This window comes from Macrosteles quadrilineatus, unplaced genomic scaffold (assembly GCF_028750875.1).
Source record: "Macrosteles quadrilineatus isolate MER2022 unplaced genomic scaffold, UCM_ALF_1.0 Scaffold_6__1_contigs__length_79288215, whole genome shotgun sequence".
NCBI lineage: Eukaryota > Metazoa > Arthropoda > Insecta > Hemiptera > Cicadellidae > Macrosteles > Macrosteles quadrilineatus.
The window spans coordinates 9,089,334-9,115,286 of NW_026542599.1; the positions used below are offsets into that span (position 1 = coordinate 9,089,334).

Genomic DNA, 25,953 nt, shown 5'->3' on the forward strand with positions numbered 1-25,953 from the left:
AAGTACACTGCTCCAGTTGCCTGCAAATGTTCAAATGTCAAATGCAAATGTCACACCGTCCCCCTCTCACACGTCCACCTTGGCTGCGGCTACGCTGAATGTCCAGTCCCCATCTCCCTTTCCTTCTCAAGTTCATAGTTCCCCTTCCATCTCTAACTCCTTTGGCAAACTTCCCCATCCCCTTGCCTCTGTCCTGAGTGGTTTCCGGCCGGTGGACGGGTTAGATGTGAATGGTCTTTGTTTTTTTCTGGAGAGTGTTTTGCGCATGCGTGAATACCCTGGCATGTCAGACGCAACTTTGATGGAACTCATTGCTCCATACTGTCTGAAACCGTTGGGGGACAGATTGCTTGATTGTTTGCGCAGAGGCGTCACCTTTGATGTTTTTCATAAAGAAGTTTTGGAGCTTTTCATGCCCCGTCGGGTCATGGAGAAGCTGAAAGTTGAGAGAGTTTTTCGTCCTCAGCAGCCAGCCGAGTCTCTCAGCCAGTACGTGGGGGACATTCGCACGGTGGAAAGGGTCTTGCGTTTGGGGATCAGTGAGCTTGAGCTCATCGACATTGTGCTTCAGGGGTTGAAGCCTGAGGAACGCTCCCGTTTGGTTTTTGCACCACGACCTTCATCTTTTGCGGATCTGGACAGACTTTCCATCCTTTCGAGATCTGTCCAGGACGCTGATTTTCAGAGAGACCAAGCGGCGGGGCATCTTCCCCTAGCTGGTCATCATGCTGTCGTAGCACCCGTGGGAGTGTTGGGTCCTGAACCGCCGCAGTGGCAGAGGCAACCTGTCGTTTGTTTTGGTTGTGGGCAACCAGGTCACATTCGGCGGCATTGCCGTCAAGGTGGAAATTTTGGACGTGGTCCAAAAAACTAGTTTGCTCACAGGAGGAAAAATTGCCCAATCCTTCCTGTGAGGTTGTTGGTGATAATGTAAAGGGCAATAATTTGAATGTTTTTTCAAGTAAGTCAAAGTCTAAGTTAAAGTCAGTTAATGTTTCTGTTGCCTCCCCTTCTGGGAGTGTTGTGCCTGTGACCGAGCCTCTGCTGCGGGGGATTGCGGGCCTTGCTACCATGGGCGTGAAAGCGGCGCGCTCAACTTGCCCACGTCTCAACATCTTCATAGGTTCCACGGTGCAGAAGGCCCTAGTGGATTCTGGGTCAGCCCGTTGCCTCATTTCCTTGTCCCTTTTTGAAAACCTTGAATCGTCTGGGCTTATCAAGCAAGTTGAGCGAAAAACCCCTATCTGCTGGACTGCGTCAAATTCACCCCTTCCCATCATCTATGAAGCCCGTTTCAAGTTCAAAATTGAACATTTTTCTTGGGTTTGGAGTTTTTGGGTGGCTAAGGACCTTTGTTTCCCTGTCATTTTGGGAGCGGATTTTATCAAGCACACTGGCCTAATTTTGGATTTAGGCAGAGGTCAGTGTTTTTTCCGATTTGCGAGACGGGTATTAATATCTTTTGCTGATGAAATTGGTGGTGGTGCTGCGGTAGTCGAGCCTGAGATACCCAGCAAGCCAACAATTGATCCGTTAGGGCATCTGACTACTTGCGAGGCTGAAGCCATCAGAACCTTGTGTTCTCGTTTCCCAGATGTGCTGACGCCAAAGCTTGGAGTCACTAACCTGTTAGAGTACGAGATTCGTCTAACAGATACCCGTCCCGTTCGCTCTCACCCATACAAATTAGCTCCACCCAAAATGGAAACTCTCAGAAAAATCATTGACGAACTTCTGGAAAATGGTGTCATTGAACCTTCCCGTTCGAGCTACGCTAGTCCAGCCTTTCTCGTCCCAAAACCCAATGGCAAGTCCCGAATGGTTTTGGACTATCGCAAATTGAATGCGCAAATTGAAATCGACTCTGTGCCTCTCCCCGATTTGCATTCTGCGTTTGATTGGTTCGGTAAGGCCAAGTATTTTTCTGTTTTTGATCTGAATCAGGCCTATCATCAGATTCCTTTGAAACCTGAGTCTCGACCTCTCACTGCTTTCTGCGTTCCGTGGAATTTGTATCAGTTCACAAGAGTTCCGATGGGTCTTGCTGTGGGGGCCCAGACTCTCACCAGACTCCTTGATTCCATCTTTCATGATGTCAAGTTCAAGTTTGTGTTCAATTACCTCGACGATCTCTTGGTGTACAGTGAGAGCTTCGAAGATCACCTGATTCATCTTGAAGAAGTCATGAGTAGATTGAATAGGGCTGGCCTTACCGTGAATCCTGACAAGGTTAGTTTTGCAAAGCCGGAAATTTCGTTCCTTGGTCATCTTATCTCTCATAGAGGCGTCTGCATCGAACCCGCTAGAACCCAGGCTATCAGGGAGTTTCCTCCTCCCAGAGATGTCAAGGGTATTGCTAGGTTCATCGGCATGGTAGGTTTTTACCGACGCTTCATACCCAATGTTGCTGAATTGGCGGCTCCTCTCAATGAGCTTCGGAAGAAGGGCGCCAAGTTTGTCTGGGGTGAAGCGCAGCAGACGTCTTTTGATCTTCTCAAGGAGGCTATCATGCAGCCCCCTGTTTTGGCGATGCCGGATTTCAATCAAAACTTTGTCTTGCAAACAGATGCTTCCTCCGTCGCAATTGCGGCTGTGTTGTCACAAGAGGTGGATGGTGTTAGGCAGCCAATTGCGTACGCCTCACGCACTTTGAGTCCCTGCGAAAAGAAAAGCTCTTCGGTGTATGAACTCGAGTGTTTGGCTGTCGTGTTTGGAGTCAATAAATTCAGACGCTTTTTGGAGCACAAGGAGTTTTTATTGGAAACCGACAACCAGGCACTCTCGTGGCTTCTTGCACATCCACGCCAGCTTGGGAAAATTGGTCGTTGGGTTGTCCAAATATCGTCCCTTAAGTTCCAAGTGCAACACGTTCGAGGCACTCAGAATGTGATTGCTGACACACTATCTAGGATGTACCATTCACCCGACGATCCTCCTTCTGACCAAGAGCAACCGGGTTGTGCCGTGCTCTTGGAGTTTCCACTCGCCTTTTCTGATTTCATTCCCCATCAGCTGAAGGATCCTGAGCTGGCAAAGATCATTGGTGAGCTTCAAAATGGGGGAGCCCACCCCCCATATTTTCTGTCCCAGGGTGCCCTTTGCTGTCGCGCTCGGCAGCGAGGTAAACCTAAAGTTGTGCTGCCTAGTCTTCTAATACCTATGGTCTTTGGGTATTTTCATTCGTCTCCTGTGGGTGGGCATCTAGGTATCCACAAGACCATTGCGAAGGTTAGGGAAATGTTCATCTGGAAGGGTATGGATCGGGATCTTGCTGCTAGGGTGCGTTCTTGTCAAACGTGCTCACTGAGCAAGCCCGCTCAAAACTCTAAGTTTGGTTTGTTGTCATCTGAGGTGGCGGAAAGACCTTTGGAGAAGGTTTTCATTGACTATGTAGGGCCTCTCCCGCGTAGCAAGTCAGGAAATAAGTTCCTACTTGTTTGTGTGGATGCCTTCTCCAAGTTTTGTTGGCTTTTCCCCTTAAGGAATGCCACTGCACAGCTCACCGTGCAGGTACTTCGAACTCACCTTTTCCAACATTTTGGAATACCCGCCACCATTGTTTCCGACAACGGAACACAGTTTGTTTCCCATCTGTTCAAAAGAATGTGCTTTGGGCACGGAATCCGCCATGTGACTACTTCCCCTTACTATCCACAGCCTTCTCATGCTGAAAGGTTCAATCGCAATCTTCGCTCCGCTCTCATAGCTTTCCATGCTGACAAGCAGACCACCTGGGATCAGGAACTCCCTTGGCTTCAGTTTGCTTTCAATACTGCTCACCATGAGAGTCACAAGGCGGTCCCTTTCGAGCTGTTTCTAGGCTATCCGCCTAACAACCCGTTAGCGAATGTGTGGGGAATTGGCGACCTTCTGCCACCTCCTGGTGCGGCTGATGTCAAGGCAACTTGGCAAGCGGCCAGGAGAAACTTGATCAGAGCTAGGGAATTGGTCCGGAGGAAGCACAATCGTGGTAGAGTAGACAACCCTTTCCAGGTGGGGGATTTGGTGTTTTGTAAAGCTCATCCAGCCAGTTCGGCTGTGGACAAGAGAGCTGCCAAGTTGTGTCATCGGTGGTCAGGTCCCCACCGCATCCTGAGGTTTTTGACGCCTGTCACGGCGGAGCTTGGAGATCCGCGGACTGGAAAAGTGTTCCGGAGGGCGCACATTTCTCATCTCAAGCCCTTCCGCGGAACTCTTCCGTAGGCAATTTTCCTTCCTCTTGTGTCTGGGTGGGAAGTGCACTGGGCCAGAGAACCTGATCACTTCTCCTGTCCCCTGTGTTCTGCGAAGGAATTTCCCTCACAAAATTTTCCAGCTCTGGCCAGAGCAAACCCTGGGGGTGAGTTTTCCCCTCAGTTTGGAAGTCCCTTGGCGTTCCCCACCACAGACACCTGAGTTGTCTTTCAGGTCAATTTCTTTTCAGGAAGTGGGGGAGAGGCTTGTTTGTTTGTCCCTTTTGGAGAGGAGTGTCCTCTTTTGGGGAGGGAGGTTGAGCCGTGACTATTTCCACCGGGCGAATGTCACGACTCATGATCAATGGTTCAAGTGTTTTTTTTATAGTAGGCTAGTTCAGTGTTTCTCACTCCACGACCCCGAACAAGGCTGTGGGTTTTGTTCTTATTACTCCCACCGCCGACGATTCAGAGGCTCCGAGACTTTCGTTAGCGCTGCATCGGCATAAATTTTGCATCGCCTAACATCTTAATTTTGTAGTATGTTTGCGTTGTATTTTTGCCCTTTTCTTACTTGTGTGAAGATATTCTCTACTATGCAGTAAATTAAGAGCGCCCAGCGCGCTTGATGGGGCCCGTGAGGAGGAACATGTAGCAGCCGCATCAGCATTGACGGAGTGGATTCTACTACTCTTGGCCACCCCTGGATCATGGCCCCCCTCTTCCGTCATGCTCGATTCCCCCTCCGGTGCTGCTTGCCCAGAACCATTGAACTGAATACGCCCTACCGCAAGTTACCCCCACTGTTGTTATGTTTTGATTTTATTTATAAAAAAGGCAACCCAAGAGACTATTTAAAAATTATTATTTGTTATAGGCCTATACATAGTTTATTAATTGTTATTCTTTTTAAATTTTAAATTCTTTAGCCTAGGCTACTTGTTGATTTTTTAGATTTTATAATTTTTTACATATCCAATTAAATTTCTTTTTGGGGCCCCTAAATGTTAAATTGTTACCAGTTATTTAAAGGAAGAGATTTTTATTATTCATTGTTGCTATTTTACAAATTTTATTTTACTAAGGTTAAAACTGATTAAATTTTTACTTTGACTGAATTTAGCCTATTTTGAATTTTTTAAATTAATGTTCCTTTGTAAGTCAGTAGGCCAAATTGGTAACAAAAATTTATTTAAACTTTAATTGAGAGTATTTAATTCATGTATTATTGTTAATTATTGTTGTGTTATTCTTTTATTGGTTAATTACAGCTCGTTTCTCTCAAATGGCGTGTTGTTCTTGAACCTCCATCCATGGTTCTCATTTTGTTAAGTAATGTTTTGTGAGCCGCTTCTCGGGCCTGCGCATGGATCACGCTTCCATTTCGTTAGTCTGGGGGCAGGCTCGAGGGCATGGTTCATATTGTTGACTCGGAAGATATAAATTTATTTGTACCATGAGTTTTGTTTGAATAGAACTGTCTGGAACAGTAGGAATTCACTTAGTCTACAGTTTTGCTGGGGATTTATTTTTTCTTGTGTTTCATGTCTGCAATTCAGAATATGCAGGGAAGCAAGAAGGTATTTAAAACTGTATTTATAGATGTTAAAAACCTCCTAGGACGTTTGATAGAGAGTTTGATATTGTTGTATGTTTCTACGAGATGCCCAAAATCAAACCGTTTGTTTTTCAAAGTATGTACGAGTGTTTGATTTTGTTCTTATTGATCTAGTTTCACTAAAGCCATATTTACATGAGGCCAGTAGAGTAAGATAATTTTCAATACATTAGAGACAAGTAACCCGCTTCTTAACCTGCCTACTCTCCTGGCCTTGTGTAAACGCGGCTTTAAGAATAACAATTTCAGGTGAAAAAACTCACACACTCTCATATCGATTTTGAACACAACACTGATTTCAACACCATCTTTGTTATGTTAATTAAAAAATAAAAATAATTATTGTTTAATTCACAATACAGATTATACTTAAAATCTTTAATGGTATTGAAAAGCAACGCTACATAGAAAATAGGTAGAAAATATGACCAGCATGTTTTGACTGGCATATATTGTGGAAATTGGACTGACGTTAAAAAAAATCCCAGAGAAGACAAAAATTTCATCAAGTAAAAGAAATTTTTTTTGATCAAAGCTATATCTCAAGCAATACATCAAATGATTTATGTTGCCAACACACAACTTAATACAGTCCAACCTCAGTATAACGAATCTGAAGGGACCGAACTGAATATTCGTTATATCAAGGATTTCGGTAAAACGAGGTTCGTTATATAGAGGTTATGTTTGCAGGAATTTCGCTAAGTCGAGGTTCAGAACCAGCGTCGGTCAATATAGGAGGTCGGGATTAGACAAAACACAATTAAAGTAGCATATGCTACAACTTTACACTACAGTGTTTACATTGTACAGTAGAACCTAAATTATCTGGCATAAAAAAAGGGGAGGGATCTTGAATATTGCGCAATCATGATAATGGCATTGACCTTGGTACAGGTTAAAAACTGTAAGTTTAAAATCACAGCTTGTTTTAACCCTCCTAAAACCTAGCCAAACACTGTATTGCGTAGTCATAAACCATGTAAAGAACAAAAGAAAACAGTAGTAGAAAGTTTTGTAAGCTACTGCTCGTGATAGGCCGGTAGGCTACTTACAGTACAGTACTGATTTATCACAACAGAGGAATGTCAATAATAATCATTAAATATAGCATTGGTGTTGCTAGTTGAAACAAATCGTATTGAAAACAATAAATTATTAGATAAGTCATTTTAAAAGTGTATAATCATAGCCAACTTAAAGATAATAAAAATACTCGAAAAATGAATGTTAAAATAACGATGTTGCTATTCTTTCTCTTTGGTTTTGTTTTTATATTCTTTCTTAGGTTTCTCTTTATCCAAAAATTTTACAATTCACCATAGTTACTTATCGCCCAATCACAGCTTACTAAACATTACGTCGTCATCAGTCCTCAGGGAATGAAATCAGTTCTCAGTTGCAACATAGCGCGCGCAGCGACAGCAGACAGAGAGATGTGTAAAACCAAAACGGAGCAGACGAATGTTAGCGCAAGCTATGACGTCACCTTTCATTTCATTTGATAAAGAAACAGATTTTTCAAAAACAATAATGGGGTGGGGGGATTTGTTATATCGAGGGAAAGACGTAGACAATTCGTTATGCAGAGGTTAAATTCGCAATGTAGAGGTTCTGACAATGATAAATTCGCTATATTGAGGTGTCTTATTTTAGCCGTAATCACGAAAAATTCGTTAAATCAAGGTTGTTGTTATGGTTTGTTCGTTATGTAGAGGTAAAATATACATTATGTCTTATGGAGAGTTCTAGGGGATTAAAAAAAATTCGTTATATCAAGGAATTCGTTGTATCGAGGTTCGTTATATCAAGGTTAGACTGTAGTGTCATAATCTACAACTAGTTGATAGATTACAACTTTCATTATTGATAAAATACACATTCCATCCCCATGTCAAAGTTGTCACTAGTTTTTAAATAAAAATGAATATCATAGTTGAAGAGAGCCGCCAACAGATTGTGCTGATCTAAGTTACTGATTTCTGTTGAATATGCTAACTTTAAAAACGAGTCAAATTGATAGGACAGTTCATTGTAAGCTGTAAAATCTTTCAAATCACGTCAACTATTTTAGTAACAACAAATAAGGTAGAAAATAGAATCCAAGCACTAGCGAAATCTTTGACCAGCTCACAGAACTATTATCTTTTTTGGTAAAAGATTGTCAACAGCGTGTCCATTTAGATGGGATCTCTCTTTCAGTATCCAAATTTCAAAGAGTTCACCAATCAATCGTGGTTTTTCTTTGCCAGATTGAGGAGTGCATTGAAGAGGTGACGACAAGGTACAGTTCTGATGAGGAGGAACCAAAGACAGAGCTTGACAGGTTCCTGTCTAGTCTACAATACATCAAAAGACAGAGAGCTCCGTTCCCGGAGTTTGGCAAGGATGTTGTCGATGGTGAGTAAATATTTAATTTCTACATATACTTGGGTTCTTTTGGTTCAATCTAGAAGACTCTATATCTAAAAATATGTATAAAAATCTATAGAAATTGGGATACTGCGTTTAAAGAAACCTGCTGTTCAATGAAAATGTACTGTAGAAGAAAGTTGAAATTTGAAATATTATTTTGTTAAACGTTAATTGTTCAAGCAATCTGTGAGACGATTGAGGGAGAGCTTCACATCATAAGCTCTCAAAACAAATTCAATTTCACTGGTCAATTTAGTTAGAACATGCCGAACTGACACGCCAAATTAACCGTGAGTATGTGATTGCTGTGTCTTTGACTATAGAATGTAAGACTAAAAAACCTTTTTCACAGAAGACAGGACTTACATGTGTATGTTTTAAATGTAGCTAAGATACTGTTATGCGTGTTTGTTTACAGTGCTAAAGATCCCTAGTAAAATTCTGAGAAATTTCAGTAGCTTTTAGATGGTTTTAAATAATGGATTCAGCTGTTCTTGATCATTCAGCTGTTATGTTGGTCTGGATCACCAGCTGATCTTACCCATTAAAAAAGCTATCATATCCCTTTAAAAATCATTCTTCACTCATTTTCGCCTTAAAGCTCGCACCCTGGTTTATGACTCATCGAAATCTGACACAATGAACTCCCGTAGGTGGAATGTCGTCGGAGGAAGCAGAAGACGAGAGTGATGGAGGAGAGGAGGGAAGAACGACTGCGGACTCTATAGCAGTAAACCCCGTCGACTCGTGGGAAGAAAACTGGCTGTTTCAGCGACGCAAACTAAAAACCAACGTCGGGACTTGTCAACCTGTACCTGTACCTATGTTGGTGCCTCACCCTACCACGGTGTGTACAAAGTTTAAGTCTTTAAGACTATGGTTTGCATCTGACATGCTATGTTTGCGTCTTCCTTCGCCCTTTCATTTTAACTTCATTCTGGCCTACTCGTTTGATATGCTTGTCATTATGTGTGTAGGACCTTCGTGCCATGATCGGAGATGTCGACGCAGACGAAATGTCAGATTTGAGTGACTGCAGTGACAGTGTTCTTGAGGACTTAGTCGACGGACCTGGTGAGACTATTGCATTTAAGTGTCAAATTAAATAAAATATTCAACAAATTTGGTTCATAAATTTTATAAGTTTGTGTTTTGTATTTGTATAGTTTTTGATTTTTGAACATTGTCAAGCTTATCTTTGTTAATCTCCAACCCACATTTGATGGCTACCATAGAAAAAAAACAATCATACTATCCGAAAATGGTATCATTATATTTATTTAGGAATTGTGAATTTGGTTTTAGTACAAAAGATAATTATACTTTAAATATACTCAATAATACTGTGATACTCTTATTTTTACAAATCCCCTAAATTTAGCTTTTGCTGTTTCAGATGACAAAAAGTATTTTGAAAGTCAGTTTGAAGACGAGGCCGAGGAAGAGAAACCGATCGAGGTGAAGGAGACAGAGCGAGAAGTATTCTTGAAGTACATCAGTGATGATCTGAACAAGCTGATCGCTCCTCAGCACCACCGAGGCATGTCGCCTGATACTGGGCAGAGAGAAGAACATGGACATGACGTTGAGGTAACCACCATTCATCTCTGAACTGTTGAGTAGTGTAGCCGTGTCATGTGAAGTAATTAAGTATTATCTCGATGATCTGGCATTTTGTAAGCCAACATACTCACTAGCCACTGAACATTGGGCTTTAAATAGATGATCTTGACTTATGAAACCGCTGATCTTAGTCAGTAATCCACACAGATCATCACACTCCATTCTTCATTCTTCCTTCCCTCAAATTTGGATTAAAATATGCAAATAGGTGGCGTCCCCATCTCAATGATTGATAATTGAAAATAGTCCAACTGATTGGAAGTACCGATGGGCACAAAACAAGCCTGCATCGACATGAATCCCACTCATTCATTTTTTTTTAGCTGTACGATCACTGTATAGCCTATTTTTAATTGACATTTACTACCGTTACATGTATGGCTTAGTTATCAATACTGCATTTTAAAATACTAGACATACTTTATCTTGATCATTTGCATAAAGAAAAAAAAAATTATTAAGTTGATAACTTAATCCAAAAAAAGTTATTGAAAAGCTATATTTGTTTCAGCCTAAGAATGAGGAAACACAATCAGCTGATACGGACAGGTCAAGTGATGAAGTGAAATCAGCTGTTTCTGTACAAAGTGGATCAGCTGGTTCTCCTATAGAGACTGAAAGTTCCAAGAGTTATAGTGTGGCAGAGGCAAGGAACATCAGCGTACCTTTGGTACAAGTTGATTCAGGTCTGTGTTAAACCATTGACGTGACTGGTTCCCAAAGATAAATCTTAAAGTGAAAAGTTCTGTTTTTCTATCTTATATCATTCAATTGTAGATAGTTCTGAATTCTTAATTAGTTTTAAGTAATTTTAAGTATTTAAACACTTGGCAAAGAAAGATCCTTTAATTGCTATTACTCTATGTCTGTCTAAAGGCGAGGGATCGCTTGATATGCAGCAAGAAGGAGAGTACACTGTAGCTTACGCGACCTTAGCGCAAGTTCGGTCGTCTCCAACACCTACCCCTACACCCCAGCCGTCACCTGTGCCTAAACCTAGGTATGGAACTGGTTACTTGTAGGGAACATGTTACGCCACAGACTGTTACATATTAATAGCATATGTTGGTTGATGGTTACTTGCAGGGAACATATTACGCCACAGACTGTTTAGTAACATGTTGTTTGGGTTGTTATTCCATGTTACTTAGGGTTTCATTTGGGTGGGGGAGGGGCATACATGGTCCTCTATGGAGAGGATAATGTTTAAAAAATAGCATATGGGGGAATTAAATTTAGAGTTAAAGTTATGTCTTCTTTTGAGCATCCAATTCGAGTGTATTTCACAATATTAGAGTATAGATAATGGGTTACTGAGACAAGAAAAGTATGAAAAATTGTTATTTTTTGACATAGAGATGCCAATGTAAACTTGTTATTCTTTTATTTGCTTGCCAGTTTTTTTCTTTCTCCTTCGCTCAGTTTTGTTTTCGGCTCAAAGCATTTGTCTGGTTTAAATGCCAATTTATGATTGGTTCTTTAAAAATGACTTATTTTTTTGTTAGGATTATTCATCATGTTTATGTTATATTTTATTCTCTGAACGTATATGTTCACGTAATAAAATGTTTTTAATTTTAAAATTCTCATTTTCTTTTACAATATTAAAATTGTTTGGAATTAAAATTCAAAATATTTTCAAGATCTGTCAAGTCTACCTCAACAAACAGTGAAATAACAGAAGACAATGAAGACGAGAGCTCAACGACGGAGGTTCAAGCCAAGCAAGTTACCGGTCATGATGAAATCCAAGACAATGAAACCTCGTCTTTATTGGAATTATCAGTTCCACCCAAGCCAGGTCTGTAAACATTACAATAATGTCAAACAAATAAAATAAAATCTCAAAGATTTCATGGGAATATCATTTTATGTAGAGGTTATTTAATGAGACTCGAGACCACCTTATATGTCAAGCAACCTGCTAAAGTTACTTGTTTTACCATAAAACTGACCGTTAATAGAGACTTCAATATTAGAAGAGCATGGCAATATTGTTGTTTTATGCTTTTGGCTTACAAGAAGGAAAAGAGTTTCAGGATGATTTTTTATACCAGTTTATTATTTTTTTCATTTCGATATTTACATCTATGCAAAAAAGTCAATTTTTAAATACTTATGTGTAGGATTTAGAACTCTTGCACAATCATATGTAAGTTGTTTTAAAATTTGAAACTTTTGTAAACTAAAAGTTCCTTATTTACATGGCAGATTATATTTTAAGTTTAGTAAATTGATAGCAATCATATATATTTACTTTCTATTGTTTTATCCTAACTTATAAAAACCCATCAGCTAATTTTTTTATAATATAAAACTTCAACAGGATTCACTTTTTGAAAGTTATTTTAAGTTGCTAATAATAATAAATTAAAATATTGATAAATGCAGTTATCTGAAGAGTGATCATTATAACAGTAAACCAAATGGGCAAACCATCATTGAATGCAGTGAGAAGATTTTACTGACGTCTGGTCTCGAACCAGCAACCTCTGGCTTATCATACCAAGATGCTTCATCGAGCTTCACAATTCGGTGATAGTTTCTTTAAATCAATTTCTGCAAGGTAACCATTCAAAACCAGAATAGGAGTTTCATGGCAGTAGTAAATTAAAACTAATTTCCGTTCTGGTTGCAGGTACAATAGCGGAAAGAGAACACCTGAAGTGGGAGAAAGCTCCTCCCCTCGCCAACAACCCTTACTCAACAGAGAATATAGCGAGGAGACAGCGACAGCGGATGTACCTTAGTAGACATAGTAGCAGTGAAAATTCCATGTAAGCCGGGTTTTGTGTCACCTTAACATCATAAGATGCCTTGGCTTAGAGTGTCTCGGTGTTATTGCTCAGCTAACAACTCATGGCATTTTGCCATTGGCGATTGGAAAATGCTCTATCAGAAAAAATCCTGTCTAATGTACAAAGCACCCTTTTCTCCTTGAAGCTTTGCATTATTCTGACTTTACTTCAAAAGCGCTTGATACAGACAGGTGTTTTGAAATTATTTATTTAAACCTAATCTAAAAGAAAAAATACAATTGTAATGTTTTCACTTACCTTGTAGTCAATGTTTCATGTTTTACAGAGAGTTTCCTGAGCTCACAGGCAGCAAGGAGCCGTCTCTGCTAGAGATTGACAGCAAACACCGACGGCAGGATTACAACAAGTTAGTTCTCCCTTTACCTTTAACTTAGGTATACACAGATATACAAATCCTTAAAATTGATGCCTAACAAGTAGAAGCTGATACTCATTTTCAATTTATTCTTCCAAATCTCATTGAATCTTTATATGAAAATCTATCACTGTAAAGAAATTTAATATAAATCAATCAGTTAACATAAAAAATAATCAATGCTAATTAAATTAATAAAACGCCGGTACTCCAGCCCCATCTTCAAATTCTCTAAGGGTCCTCCACTTCTTTCTTGTTCTCCTTAGACATGCTGCTGGCCCTTAATGTCACACAGATGGTTTGACCACACTGTTATCCACACTGTTCATCACCACACTGAAGGAAAGGTTTCCTTTTTTCTGTTAGTCGTTCTGCCATTTATCATTATATGAAATTGACTTTTGGAGGATAGACATCCCATCTAGATAAACCAGTTTAGGAAATGTGTCATTTCATTTCATTAGATAATAGTTGAATGGCACTGGTTGAAAAGTCTATGTACAAAACAGAAATCGGTAACTACTGACATCAGCACAATCTTACCTAAAATCCAAACATTAAATCTAAATCTAATCGAAGTAAAGTTTCTCAGTATTTCCCTATGTGTTCCAGATATGTTCGAGACTACTATGTCAACGTGGGGGAAGGAGTGGAGGTAAGTGGAGTAGAGTTTGAGGGGCAAGTATTGCGGGGGGGAGTGGCCCAAGTAGCTCTCAGGGCAAACGGGGCGAGTCCGAATTTCAAGATGAACCCGTTGTACGAAGAAGTACCAGAAGAAAAGAAGAAGTTACCAAAATCATTGCATCGCAGTAGTCATTGTGAGTCAGGTTATGCTAGTTCGCTAGACTCTCTAGTTAGCGAAAGCGTTCGGTTGGCTCCGCCCCCCACTCCAGAAGTTGTTGAGCGAATGTTCCTCTCGCTCCCTCGCCTCCGGAAAGAGGGAAAGTCCCGGAAGAAAACTAGGCTGAGTGAGAGTTTCCGGATTGACAGATCCGCACAGTCGAGTTTGTGGTGATAGAAACACTGTATATTTGTAAATATTATATTTTGCACTTGCACTGATTTGTAAATATACATAGTAGAGCTTGAACTATTGAAATTCACTGCATGGTTAGATTATGTTGCTAAGGATTTCAGGTGGATACAGAACAGCTGTGATGTACAATACTAGAATGTAAATATATATCGAAAAATATATCTGTATTACTTTGGATACTGTAAGTAAAATTCTCATCCTTTAAACTAGTGGTATAAACATGATTGATTTCTCTTTGATTGAATCTTGTTCTTCTGAAGACAACCGTGTCTTTTATCTGTCCAAAGTTTCAGATGTCTTCAGCAATCACTGGGTAAGCTACTCTGTTGGTTGGGTTTTAATATGACCACAATTTGGATTGCTCGATTGCTGCAATGCATCCAAAAATATTGACGAGTTTGTTGAATACCATAACAAGAAATAAGTACTATACTTGACCTTTGCCATTGTAAGCATTAAAATAATCTAAACTGAGAGAGAAATATTTAGCTGAACAGTTTGTTGAAGCGCTACATTACTTAAAACTGTCGTCGAAACTAGCTTAGAATATTTCAAAATTGTACTAAAGAGTTGTAAATATTGAAGTTGGAAGGAATGTATTAAAGTTGAATCTTGCAATCGAGATGGGGTTTTTACTCTCTTAGTTTCTGTATTAAACGATGGCACTGTAAATTAAGAATTTTGTTGTAAATAACACAGTTGTAACTATTATTTAAAATCAATATTGAAATAAAAAGAATCCTTTCTTATGAACGTTCTCAGTAATTTCTGTAAATTGTATTAAAAGAAATTAAATACATAACCCCAATAAATAATATTCAATTAAAACTTCAGGATACTTGATCTTGCATCCTATTCAATATTCATGCCTCCTGGTACATTAATCCATCCCAATAATCAACAATTCTGATATTTAATGTATGTGTTTATGGAGTCCTAGAAATCACTTATTTTGTCGCCTTAGGCTATATACCGGTATTTTTTTACCTGTTTAATCTCTTTTTGAACAAAATTTAGTTTATAAACTAACGACATCCCGGAAGAGAGACACCTTACTTACTGACCTAAATCTCTCATTTGTTATTAATATGCACAACAGCAAAAACAACAAAAATAATCTACTGATTTTTTTCGTGTAGAGTAAATTAATATAAAACTATTTGACTTATTCGTCTTGATATAATTTCAATTGTTCAAGCTCTATTGTGTAATCTACTTCAAATTCAATCCTTTAAGAACTTGTATTCTCCATTTAGTATCGTCTATGAATTTTGTTCCTATTTAATATTAAATTTTAACTTTATAAATGACTTTCTATCAGTTAAGTTCAAACTAATACTAAATACTGCACTGTAACACAAAAGAATAATTGAAATCTTCTACCATGACAGTTTAATTAGTACTTTATATATTTTTATAATTTCTATTGAATCTCTTTGTCAACATCCCAGACAGCACACTTTCTCCTCAGGACATCCCACGGATATTGCGACAGGATATGCAAGATATCCCATAGTGGTCCTATGGTCAACTTGGGATATCACAGGATATCCACAGGAATGCGTAATGTCCCCGCCCGGGGATGTCCTACGGATAAGCTCACACGCATATCCGTGGGACATCCGAGGTCATCCAAGGGTAGTCCTCAGGACATTCTCAGGACATATGGGACTACTATGGGATGTCCCTGGGATAAAGTGTGGTCTGGGCCTGAACATAAAAAACACAAAATAATATAGATTTAGTATGAAAAGCTTAATTATAAGTTTAGTAAATTGATTAAATAGTTAATAAACACAAATTTTGAAGAAAAAAACGAGAAAAAAGTTTTTGACCCAGACGGGTTTTGAACCTGGTACCTTCGCCTTGTGAGCCTCTTACCTTACCTCCTGAGCTATCTGCGCTTGTTGATTATGGGTGTTTTCAAGTTGTTAAAGAGTAGCCGACAGTTGCAATGGTCGCAATACTTAAAATATTGTTGATACTACAGTATAGGCTATATATGATTCTGTTAATCTGTTTAGGCCTCAAGTAGTTGAATTGTTTTTCTAGTAGTTGGAGAGGATACTGGTATTTGAATATAGATTATTTAATCACCATTAGATTAGCACTGTAATAATTGATTGTTATATGATTAAAATTAGTTTTTTGTTGTTTTATTAATTTAAAGTTAGAATTAAATTCACATTTCACACAACTATGATAGAACTCTAGTTTTCCTGAACTCAGTGGTAGTAATATGTCAGTAAAGTAAAGTCAACCCTTGCTAGCCATAGTATTAACAAGACATATTTTCAATCTGGGAAACCTTAAACTTTTAAAATAAATTATAAAACCTCAACATCTTAATGCGTGGGAATCTTATTTTTAGAAAAAAAAACAGACCAAAATTATTTGTTAAATAATGAAGACGGCCCAATTATAAATTCGGAATTACTGAAAATAATTACATCAAGAACAACACTGTAACATATCCAAAATTCAAAAGATTAATTTTTCTAATATTATTTTTTATTTTTCCAATATCCTTTAAATCATCTGTTTTAACCTTGTTTAAAATTAATTTATTAAGTAAATATTTACTTTCTGTACTAGTGTAAACACAGCCTGAAGATGGAAACCAAGTTTCTGAAAGCACTAGTGAAAAAAACAAATTATTATATATTGGCCTTGTTGAACATTTAAATTTAGATATACTGTACATTTCATCAGTGGTAGTATTTTTTTCTTCAGTTTGTTACCGGGACATTACGGGACATTACAGGATATCCAGTGGATTTTTTACATGTCCCGGGATGTCATGGGACATTCTGGGATATCCTATGGCATTCGTACATATCCCGGGACTTTACAGGATATCCTGAGGTTAACTTACAAATCCCGGGACATTACGGTATATTGTAGGATATCCTGTGGATTTCGTACTCGTCCCGGGATTTTGCGGGATATCCTGAGGATAGCGCACATATCCCGAGACATTCTCAGGACATATGGGACTACTATGGGATGTCCCTGGGATAAAGCGTGCTGTCTGGGATGTATTTAACATCTAAAAAGCTTCAAAGCATAAATTAAAAACAAACTTCCTTCAAGGCTCTGTTCCACGAATCAGTCATTAGGTTGTGAATTATTTTTAGAAACTAAAAGAAGTGCTGTACAAAATTATTCTGTAAGCTTCACCTTTTGGACTGTGTACTAGCCAACGTTTTGAATCCCGGTCACAATTTTACAAAAACGGTTTGGCGGAGTCTTAGATATTCAGTGATAGCACAAAGAATAAAACAAAACCATTACTTTTATTCAAGTAAAATGTTAAAACGTGATAGTTTTCGTAGCACTTTCTTGAATCTCCTTTACTTTCAATGCACAGTGTTATGTAATATTGAATCTATTTGCAATTGCACTTTCTGTGATATAGTTTATTTTATTATTTTTACGGCAACTTATTATTCCAGATAACTTAAATACCTTCGTGTCTATTTATTTATTTTAATATTTTTACTAACCGCCTATATTCTATATTTAATTTAAACTCAGAATAATCTACTAATAAATAAATAGTAAATCTTATATTTAAGATAATAAGTCAATTTATATGTTATTTTTGAGTGAATTTAAAACATAACTACAGTAATATAATTATGATTTTAATGATCTATTTATTCAAAAATATTGAGGAAACCTTAAAAAATATATACTAAGCATATTTTAATCTATACAGTATAACTGTGTACACGTTATTTAACACAATGCACATTTTGTATACGATCTTTTGCTCAAACCAATACTATTTCGCACAATGAATATGGTGATTTTGTGCATGCTGCTGTTTGTACATAGTATAGCCAAAACATATGTTACCTGTATGTAGCTTTATCTAAGTCAATAAAGTTGTTATTGTCCAATTCAACTGTCTGTTTTGTCTTTTGCCTTACGGCTTGTTCAAGTAAATTTTTTAATTAAAGTTTCTAGATATTATTAACTTGGTGGTAAATTGATGTTAAATTATGTAAATAGCGGAAGTCTTAGTCTACAAATAATGTATCCATGCAAGTAGTACAATGGTAGACAAATATTTGTGTAGGATTCATTGCTGTAATGACGATACATTGCACACTATTTTAATAAACTCTCTGAATATGAATATTAATAGAGGTTACCAATTTTAATAAAAAATCAAACAACAATTATTCACATCTGATGTGTAAGAGAATATGGTTTAATTTTGGGAAATTAATGGAATAATATGGTTGATTTCTTCTTAAAATATATTTGAATGTAACATGAACACGAAGAATATGTATTATAGCTTGTTTTTCTGAAACAAAGCCGCCAATGGTGAGTCTTCTTCAGTTTTAGTTTGACTGCAAAGGTTCATTTCATAGTTTCAATTAAATTTATCACAAAACATTTTAACATTTAAAATATGGTATATTTAATATACCATTGTTTAGAACTCATCAATGAGTTTTTTAACTGAGGCAATCATCACCAGGTATGTCTATACAAACCAGTGCATGATAATAAATAAGTTACTTTATTTTTACTTGGACAAGCCAATTTGTCTCTTGCTTTCTTGCTTATTAAGTAGCTGTAGGCATGTGTTAGTCTTGTATACAGTAGCTGGAAATGTGGATTGTTGCACTTAAACTTCACTTTTTCTGAAACACATTTGCATACTTAATTTGTATAGCAATTATTCCTGAAGATTTTCATCCTTATGAATCTAAAGGTCCACAAACATCCTAAAACTTCAAACTTAGCTGTCTGGTAATATACCGATGTAGAATGTGATTTGAAGTTTACTATCAACTTTTTTCCTTGTTATTTCAATAACTTTAAATTTATTCTAATCGAATAAAATTGTCAATTCACAAACAACCATTTCTCCTCTGATAAAAGAGAAAACTGCACACTGTTGAATTTCACTTAAATAAAATATTAGATTGATGTAACCTGGAATTAAACTAATAAAAGAAGGGTCCAGAATTCACATTAGAGTGAGAAACCTACTAACAGTATCCAAAGTTTATTTCACTTTCTATACAAATTTATACCACAATTTGAATACTAATAAATATACTTATTCCAATACGTTACTATTTAAAGTCTCATTGTTTGTCTTGCATGAAAACAGTAAATATTATTTGCTTTGTTGGCAAAAAATATTCATCACCATATAAGAGGTGCAAATCGTACTAATGAAAATATGTTTTCAAATTTAGGATTACCTTTCTGTTTTATTTTTGAACAAATTAAAATTAGTTGTAATCCACACCACTTTTAAAATAGCAGTGCAGTTGATTATTTATTTTTTGTTCAGAAGTTGTTAGAGACCTTTATTTTTTGTACTGATATTGACTTTGATCAAATTTACTACAATAGTTCAGATACCAATAAAAATTAAGTGTTTTCGTTTGCATTAGTAAATATCTTTTTTTTATCATTTCGTACTCCATAAGAGATGCTCATTTAAATGTATTGTTTGTTTCAAAGTGTATATGTAAAATTCATTAAGCCAATGAAATAGTTGTTGAACGATTAATTTTTCATTGATTCTCTGTCCCCTCAAACCCACAATGATAATCTATTCAGTAAAAATAAAAAAGTCTTTCAATTTTTGCTGGTTGTCTGTCAATGACAAATTGTTGTGGGATATTACCTTTGGTCCTTGCAAGGCATAGCAACATTTTGATTCCAAAACATTAAGTGGGTCATTAGATGCCGACCCTCTCTTTGTTTGCAGGTCGCCAAAACCAAAGTTCCACCTAGACCTGCGTCCACGGAGCCTCGAACACCGTCTCACAGCTGTTCACAACAACAGGTGGGTAAAATATTTAATACATTCTCTGCCTTAAAGTTGACATTCCACTCGTTGTTAAGCTAACCAACCTTGAATGAAATAAAACTGCAGAGTTCCGTATTGTAAATTGCCATTTTCCAATCAGGCAAAAATGTAAGATAAATTTGGTAATTATTTATGACATTGTTTAGGTTTACGTTAACTATAACAGTATGAAAATTAAAAGTGATACCTACATATTAAATAGATAGCCTACACAACAAAATGTTTTGAGTAAAAAAATTTACTAAAATTAATTTTTTTTTTATGAACTTATCAGAAAATGAAATGTGTGATTCAGTAATCAAATTCAATGTTGAAAAACCTTGAAAAACCTTTCTGCAGTACTATGTAATCGGCACAATTATATAATTTCGTACGGAAATTAGTACAACGATGTATGTTTAGTTACGAATAAACTACAACTACACCATAAAAATCATATCAGGAACTGTTATTTTCATGAAACCAATCAGTAAAATTTAGAGACGAAGCTTATTACAACGAAATATACTTGGAACACTGATTTGTTGGTTCAGATACTCAAACGGTTAGAGGCTCATTTCCCTTACGTTTACGTTGATGTGCTCTAAAAATTAAAAATAATAAATTGGAAGATTCTTAACTCGTGGGGAATAAAAATAAAATATTTCCTCCTTAAGGAGGAAAACGAATAAGCAATATTTTGCTCCAATTTGTTAAAACTTTACTCAACTTTTTCAATCACAGGTATCTGTCAAGGTGGAAGTAGAGGTTGCAGTTTCCAAGAACTGTTCCGTGTCAGGAGCGCCAACTGTAACACAAACCTCGGCTCACCATGTCTCAGCAGTTGTTACACCTGATGATCAATCGTACATATCGTTGCCGTCTGTGAGACAGTTGGCCAAACAGTTCTCTACGCCCGATGACAAGGTAATGTTTGTGGCTAGGGTGGATCTAGACATTCCATTCTTGAAATAGAACTTGGTGAATTGAGGCACACATATATAGATTGTGTTGATTTAAATTACAGATTTTTTCTAATATATTTTTGAATTTAAAAAATTGGCTACAACTCGTCAATTTATATGGGATGTCTACTTCAACAAACAAAGGTCAATGGTACTATCATCAAGACATACCCAGGATAGAAATCTGATATAGAATCTGATACAATCTCTAAGTAGAAAGATTTTTAAAAATAATTGTAACCAAACTGTGAACACTTTGAAAAGGATATATTGGCCAGATCAATAAAGATTGAATGATCTAAAAATCAGTAATATACTGATTAAAATTTATAATTTCATATTTTATCTATTTGATTTTATTTTAACAGATTCCTATCCCTACTTCTCCAGTGCCAGTAAGAAAAGGTCCAGAAATAAGACTTCACTCTCCAATCAGACAAGTAAGTAATTTTTCAATTGTTTTAAATATTTATCTATTATGTGTTCAGACCACTTTAGTGGGTTTCCTCACATGTTCTTCCAACCTTCATCCCAATTTGTCTTCATTCATTCAGACATTATTTTTTTCCTTCTTCCCAATCAATCTTCTTTTTCTCTGTCTGTTGACTGTGATTTTTTATTCTGGTCATTTTATTCAATAAATAATTTAACTCTGTCTTTTTTATTTTTCAAATACTCAAACATGTTGTTACTCTCTCCTCTTTATTTCTTAAATGTTAATTAACTGACTATAGTAGTGCTCGATGTAAGTTACTGGGCAGACAATGTTAAATAGCTTTAAAGGTAAATAAAGTTTAATTTTAGTTTTATAGTATTTACGTTTGTTTTTCAGAGAGTTATGAACTCTATATCATTGAATTGCACAATTACATTACAAAACTTGCTAGAGCTGCAATACTGTACATAATGTAGAATAATGGTGTAATTTTAACTGTTTCAGAGCTATCGTTAATCTCATTGAATTTTTCAACAAATAAAAAATATCAACTTTATATCATACAGTAGATCTTTTTCATAAATAGAGTAGTGCATAACAGATTTTTTTTTATTTTCAACTCGGTGCAACTTAAAAATACCATTGAAAACGTTCTTGCATATCTATTAAAAGAAGACGTTTTTGTTTGTAGGTCCACAGTCTAACAGCCAGAAACATATCCCGAGAGTTCCGGGAGAATTTACGAGGTTCAACGACAGTCCCAGTCGTTAAGGTAACGGAAACATTCAATAATTCAACAACAATCACTAGTTCTTTTTTTAGTTCAGAACCATAGAGGTCTGAAAGGTCTTTGTCACAACATTTTATATTTTGGTTGTTGAAAAACCTTTTATACGTCAATATTAAGGAATGACATGAATATTATGTTTAATAATTAATGGTACAGAATTTTTGTTACTTAGTAGACAATGGAATTATTGTTCCATTCAATAATTTTGTGCTTTTTCACTGTGCTGCAAAATATAACTGTAAAATACAATTTGCGTCATTAATTGGAGCTAATAAATGGCCCTGGCTAACCAGCTCTTCTTGATCAGAGACAAAGCTACGATATCATCCATTCTACTCCCTTCACCTTAAAATGTGCTCTATTGTTTTGAGAAATCTGATCGAATCTAATCTCCCTAGGTCGTAGGAGAGCCTGATAGTTCGGGACACGTGTCTGAAGACAGCGGCACAGTTTCCCCCACCCCCTGCCCTCATCCTGCACCTCGGAGATTAAAGATACAGAGCGACATTCAGTTCTGGGAGCAGAAGCGGCAGAGGTAGCCGGGGAAATCAGCTGCTTCGACACTGATGTTAAATGTTTTTTCTCTCCTCATGAAGGTTGTGCTTCCAGGGAAGGTTGAGATTGACTACAAGGAGTTAGCGTTAGTCAAAACAACCTAAATAAGTTACGATGGTTGTATATTTTTAGGGAAGTTTGTAAGGGTTGAAGAATTTTGTTTAAGAGGATTGACCAGTTAAATAACATTAGTAAATTGTAGTGTATTCTTCAAATCTAACTACTTTGTCATAGTACGCGTTGAGAATGCCTAACTGAAAATTAAATGCTTGTAATCAAGGCAGTCCTAGTTGTAGGACTTTTCTCAGCTACATTTGGCACTGAAACAATATTTCATGGTGTATTTATATCAAAGAAATGTCAGAAATTGCTGTGTTTAGTCAAAGTTTGAACAAACAATAAAAAAAGTTATAACAACTACTTGTTTAAGCCTGATTTTTTAATACAATAATGCTACACTATGGTTTTTGAAAGTTCATATCCTTCATTCCGAGTAATGTTTATAAAAGTTTTATTTTTCTGGTAATCTCTTAAACAAATCTTTCATAAAATTTGGTTTACATTTGCATCATATGTTTGAGAGTGTCAGATTATAAGCATTATCCGGCCAGGAATAATCACAAACAATTATTATAACAGCTAGAAATGGTAAATCAAAGACTATAACCATAAAATTAATTTAATAAAGTTTCTGTAGTCTTACAAGATTAACATTCTTCCCTTCAATGTTTATTACAGGGAAGTCAAATTCACCATACTTGTTGAAGTCAACGGAATATATATATATTTTATTTTTTTGGTGGGTTGAGCCCTATGGTTTATTACCACACATATTGTCACAGAGAATAACTAAAGTAAGGGCTACAGCACTCATATCTTATTTTGATAATAGAATAAAAATATGTTTCCCCAATTAGTTTTGGTTGTGTACGAAGCTAATTTTCCATTTGGGCAATTCTTTAATAGGTGCTCACCTTTGTGGTTGCTTTAAATTATTTGATTTTTCCAATTAATTCACAACCAGCAATCAGCTGGATTATATCAACCATAATTTACACAGCTTTGATTACATTTTTGTTGCGATATTTTTGTAGGTAAACTATATGTGAATTAGTACTTTTGGTAATTTAAAGTATCGTAGAGTCAAAAGGCAAAACGTACATGCTTTCGTGCTTAAACAGTTTACAAGAGACAAACAAAATCAATATACAGTATTCACAAAACGTATATATCATTATCATAATATCATTGTCCAAAAAAAATTTTGTGTTAAAACTGGAGTTGCAACCATTGAAATGATTGACCAATGAAACTTTTTAAGAGAAGTGACTTAGCCCTTACATTATTTTTTTCTCTATAGCCCTAACTAACCATTTTGCATTCTTTATAAGTTAAGTGACCATACAGTATTAATAAAATATATTATTATAATTCAAACTCAAATTAACTTCAACTGACTATAAATAGCAACGTAGACATTTATGGTTCATTTGTACTGGTCTCATTTATATGAAAGGGATGAATTTAGGATGAAATTCAAACATAATAAACCCATCATTAAACCAGCCTAATTGGGTTTGCATTTCAAAGTTTGATGGGTTTATGAAATTCAGAATGATATGAATTCATCTTAATAATTCCTTAATATTAAGAAAATAATCTTTCAACAGTCCTATTATCATTATCATTATCAATTGAGATGCGGACGCCACCTAGGTGCGCATTTTAACATATTTAACAGCACCTGGATATCTTAAAACAAATTGTCTTTTACATAAAATGCTTGAAAATGTCTTCAAAATAAGTATTGCAAGTGCTGTAGATGTGCAATAGCTCTAGAATACCTATTATAGCTTGAATGTATCAAATGTTTCTAAATTGTTGTATATATTAATGTCGGGATTAAGCAAAGTCCATATATGAATGGGGAAGAGATAATTTATGGCCTCCTGAGCAGAATAAAACCATTAAAGAACCTCAAGTTAAAGATACAGCATAGCAATGAGTTGTATTCCATAAATGTTTATAGTCAATTTTATGTTGAGGTGGTAATATTAGCTTGTTACAATGCAAAATATTTAGTAAACTACAGATCTAAAATAGTTAAAATGTTTAGAGCATAGAACATGACGTTTCAAAAGAAAAGAAAAGGTGGTTCTTGTAAAATTATTCTACTCTTTAGAAAATTGTATCTCTAAAAGGACAATGCTTGCTGATTGAATTATGCTATCCTACTTCACATAAATATGACATAATGACATTTTGATGACATGTATTTACTTGTTTAAACTTGATGAAGCAAAGTCCTCAGTGTGTACTTTGAAGTGTATTTTAATAGCATGGACAAAAATCCAAACTGTTTTTAGTTTTATTAAAAAATGAGACATTAATTGTTCAGTGAAATATCTTACTATACATTTGGTGCAAATACCTGCACTCGAGAGATGTTGAATGTTGCAATAGGTCTTAAAAATATTAATTTGTAAATAATATCTTGGATTTTATAAAGTTACCCTTCCTAAAGAAAAGCCAGGGGTATTTATGTTAGGTATTAGCAGCTGTAAAAAAATGGGAAAATCTGGAAAACATCGTACTTCTTGACTTATTCAAGGGCTACTCTGAGACGTTAAACTCAAAGCTTTATCTTATTGTATCTGCCATAAAAAATTATAAGTCCACACACTTTTTAGTGTTCTATAATTTTTGTCATTTACCCCCTATGTAATTGAATCATTAACTTTATTCTTAACCTTTGGGAAGAAGCTTTTTTTTACCTGTCACTATCTTTTGTACTAGTAATAATTCTATAGTTATTTGTAGTATATTTATTATTATTATTACCAGAGAATATATTCCATATTTTAATATTGTGCCAAAGATTGTACAGATTATTATTTTAGAATAGCCCTATAAAATATATTTGTTAGAGCTTTGTAAGTATGTTTCAATAAAAATACCTTATTCGTTGTATATTGAGAAAACCCAATTTTCACCCCATTAAAACCCTGTTCCCATTGTCCGATCATGTTGGTTCTCAAACTCTTTCAAATGAATACACGTAGGTTTTCGTGTTTGTACCAAATTTCATTAAATTGGATTATTTTATCCAATTTCCCATATAGGGAATAAGCTATATTACCGTAGTACACATGGTAAGACCTGGACTCGGGACCAATTTACTTTTTTGTTTTGAGGTCCCTAGAGACCAAAAACACCAACCGTTCAATTCATATACGTAAATATATATATTTAAATATATATATATATAAATTTGAACGAATGGTGTTTTTGGCTTCTGGTGACATCAAAATGAAAAAGTAAATCGGTCCCAGGCCTAGGTAC

General features: G+C 36.1%; 1 protein-coding gene across 1 annotated transcript in view; it reads left to right on the forward strand.

Annotated features, from left to right (window-relative positions):
* LOC128996588 (uncharacterized) overlaps positions 1-25,531 on the forward strand; it is a 92,336-nt gene extending 66,805 nt beyond the window's left edge. Inside the window, exons 11-25 of the mRNA XM_054421983.1 lie at positions 8,043-8,190; positions 8,859-9,052; positions 9,183-9,279; positions 9,602-9,795; positions 10,340-10,514; positions 10,705-10,828; positions 11,472-11,629; positions 12,467-12,605; positions 12,913-12,993; positions 13,615-13,657; positions 19,785-19,862; positions 20,610-20,792; positions 21,199-21,270; positions 21,958-22,038; positions 22,455-25,531. Of these exons, the coding sequence (XP_054277958.1) occupies positions 8,043-8,190; positions 8,859-9,052; positions 9,183-9,279; positions 9,602-9,795; positions 10,340-10,514; positions 10,705-10,828; positions 11,472-11,629; positions 12,467-12,605; positions 12,913-12,993; positions 13,615-13,657; positions 19,785-19,862; positions 20,610-20,792; positions 21,199-21,270; positions 21,958-22,038; positions 22,455-22,595 (1,908 nt within the window). The 3' untranslated portion in view covers positions 22,596-25,531. The remainder of the gene's footprint in view (positions 1-8,042; positions 8,191-8,858; positions 9,053-9,182; positions 9,280-9,601; positions 9,796-10,339; positions 10,515-10,704; positions 10,829-11,471; positions 11,630-12,466; positions 12,606-12,912; positions 12,994-13,614; positions 13,658-19,784; positions 19,863-20,609; positions 20,793-21,198; positions 21,271-21,957; positions 22,039-22,454) is intronic.
* Positions 25,532-25,953: the final 422 nt, after the last annotated feature.